The sequence below is a fragment of the Arachis ipaensis genome, chromosome B5 (assembly GCF_059453495.1).
Source record: "Arachis ipaensis isolate K30076 ecotype BB chromosome B5, ASM5945349v1, whole genome shotgun sequence".
Classification (NCBI taxonomy): domain Eukaryota; kingdom Viridiplantae; phylum Streptophyta; class Magnoliopsida; order Fabales; family Fabaceae; genus Arachis; species Arachis ipaensis.
Genome location: NC_142440.1, coordinates 19,518,046 through 19,520,315, shown reverse-complemented (window position 1 = coordinate 19,520,315; position 2,270 = coordinate 19,518,046). Strand labels below are relative to the sequence as shown.

General features: G+C 26.9%; 1 protein-coding gene across 1 annotated transcript; it reads right to left on the bottom strand.

Annotated features, from left to right (window-relative positions):
- Positions 1-712: 712 nt before the first annotated feature.
- Positions 713-2,021, bottom strand: LOC148563525 (uncharacterized). Its single transcript, XM_088486841.1, has 3 exons — positions 1,635-2,021; positions 1,327-1,503; positions 713-859 (listed from the first exon to the last, which is right to left on the bottom strand). The coding sequence occupies exons 1-3, from the start codon at positions 2,019-2,021 to the stop codon at positions 713-715; spliced, it is 711 nt and encodes a 236-aa protein (XP_088342967.1).
- Between the last annotated feature and the right edge of the window lie 249 nt (positions 2,022-2,270).

The window sequence follows — 2,270 nt, the reverse complement described above, 5'->3', positions numbered from 1 at the left end:
CGTAGCTTTTGACATTGAGAAAAATATGCTTGACCAAATCAAACTCATAGCTCCTGACTTGGATGCCTCCAACGTCGGGGTCTTTAAAAAGGTGGTAGATAGGAAGATAGTTGATATCATTTGATTTCCCTTTGTAAAAATACTTAAGTCTTTAAGTCGAAACTTTCTCAAGTAACGTTTAATTTATGTTTTCCCATTTTAAGCAACCTTAGTCTTTGTTGCTTTTTGAACTTTAACTTAAATAGCTTTTTGCTACATTACTTACCATTTTGCTGGTTTTAATATCTGTTAGTTTCTCGCCCTTCTTAGCCTTGGTTTGGTAAAGCTTTTACTTTTCAAAAGTAGCTCAAAAGATAGCTTTTTAAAATCTGCCGCACTTGTGTTTCGTTAAATCAAATTAAAAATGACTTTTAAAAATTATAAAAAATTATAATAAACATATTTATAACAGTTTGGTAAAACAGTTTTTAAAAATTAAAAAAATTATAATAAACATATTTATAATGAAGAATAATTTTTTTTTTCAAATTCTTTAAAATTTCATATAATATTTTAAAATAAAATAATTTTAAATAAAAAATTCATAATAAACATAGACATAATAAATAAACCTTTTATTTTTTAACTTTAAAATTTTATATAAGTATCATAAAAAATTATTTTATCCTAAACATCATCACTAAAAATACTAAACTACCTAAATCACTATAACCTAATTTTTTCCACCAATCAAACTTGATGCTATATTATTTCGAACAATCTCCATAGTTCCAAGAAACTCAATTCCAACTTTTTCAACTTCATTTTCAGCTTCACCTTCATCGCCATCTTCATCTTCTTCTTCAAGCTCAACATCTATCTAGTCATATTTTTTAAACTTACGATCACTTGTAGAATAACGTCTAATGTAGTTATGCAGTACCATTGTTGCAATAACAATTTGAACTTGTTTTTTATAGCTAAAACTAGACATATCTAGTAAAATTTTTCATCTCTTTTTTCAAATTCTAAATGTACATTCTATCACGCTTTTAAGTAAAGAATGAGCATAGTTATATATTTCATAGTAACCAAAAGGTCCATTAACATGATGAAATTCTGGCAAATGATATGTTATTCCTTTGTATGGTCCTAGATAACCTATCTTTTCTGGATAGCCTGCATCTACTAAATAGTATTACCTGTATATTATTAAATGAAAGAAAACATGATAAGAAATTAAATCTACATATGTAGTATATAATTTAATCTTAAAGGTAATCAAGTATTACCTGGTGGAGGTTTTGGAAAGTTCAACTCAAATATACCAATTGCATATAAAAATACTCTTGTGTCATAAGTTGTCCCTTCCCAACCTGCCAAAGCAAAAGTAAATTCCATAACCAAATTACATGCAGCTATAACATTTTGGGTTGGAATTTTCTTTCTACCAATAAATCGAATTTGGTCTTCAACAGAAACAATCACTAGCACATGAGTTTCATTTATAGCACCAATTGCATCCTATAATTAACATAATTAGAGCATCAATTTTGCAAATAATATAAAGTAAATCTAATACCAAAACATGCAATGAAAGATAATGTTTTTTTATTATTTATAATATTTTTTAAAATAAATAATATATAAATTACCTTAAAGTGAGGCCAATATCTATCATCATTTCTTAATTTTGTAGGCACTTCTTTAAAATCATGATCCTTTGGTTGTATGATGTCTGTGGCCATTTTGCACACAGCTTGTAGCACTTCTTCAATTTTTTGACTTATTATTTCACCAAAATATTGAAATGGCTCCTTAATAGACTTATTTGAGTTTCCATCTCCTAGTACAAATAGAAAAATTGCTAGCATTTCTGCAGCACTTATTCTCTTTGAGGCACATAAAACATAGTTTGTTTCCAAATCATAGCATAGTCTTTTAAAAACATCTTTTTCCATCCTAAACATACTGCAACAACGACTATTATTCCCTTCTAATATCTCTTTAAGCCATCTGTTTTCGGTTTGTGTAAAAGTCATACATGATTTTTTATAGATATACTTAACATAATATTGTAAGACCAAATATGCTGTGGAAGTTAAAACTCGATCAAATTCTTGCTATTCATCATAATCAATTTTCATATTCCAATGCGTTGTATAATAGTTATATTAAAAGAAAGAACACAAGGATTAAAAAAAATTAGAATAATATATCTAGAAATGAAAGTACTGTAATTTTTATTTGCAATAAAAAAGAACAAATGAATAAAAAAGATCCAAGCAAAT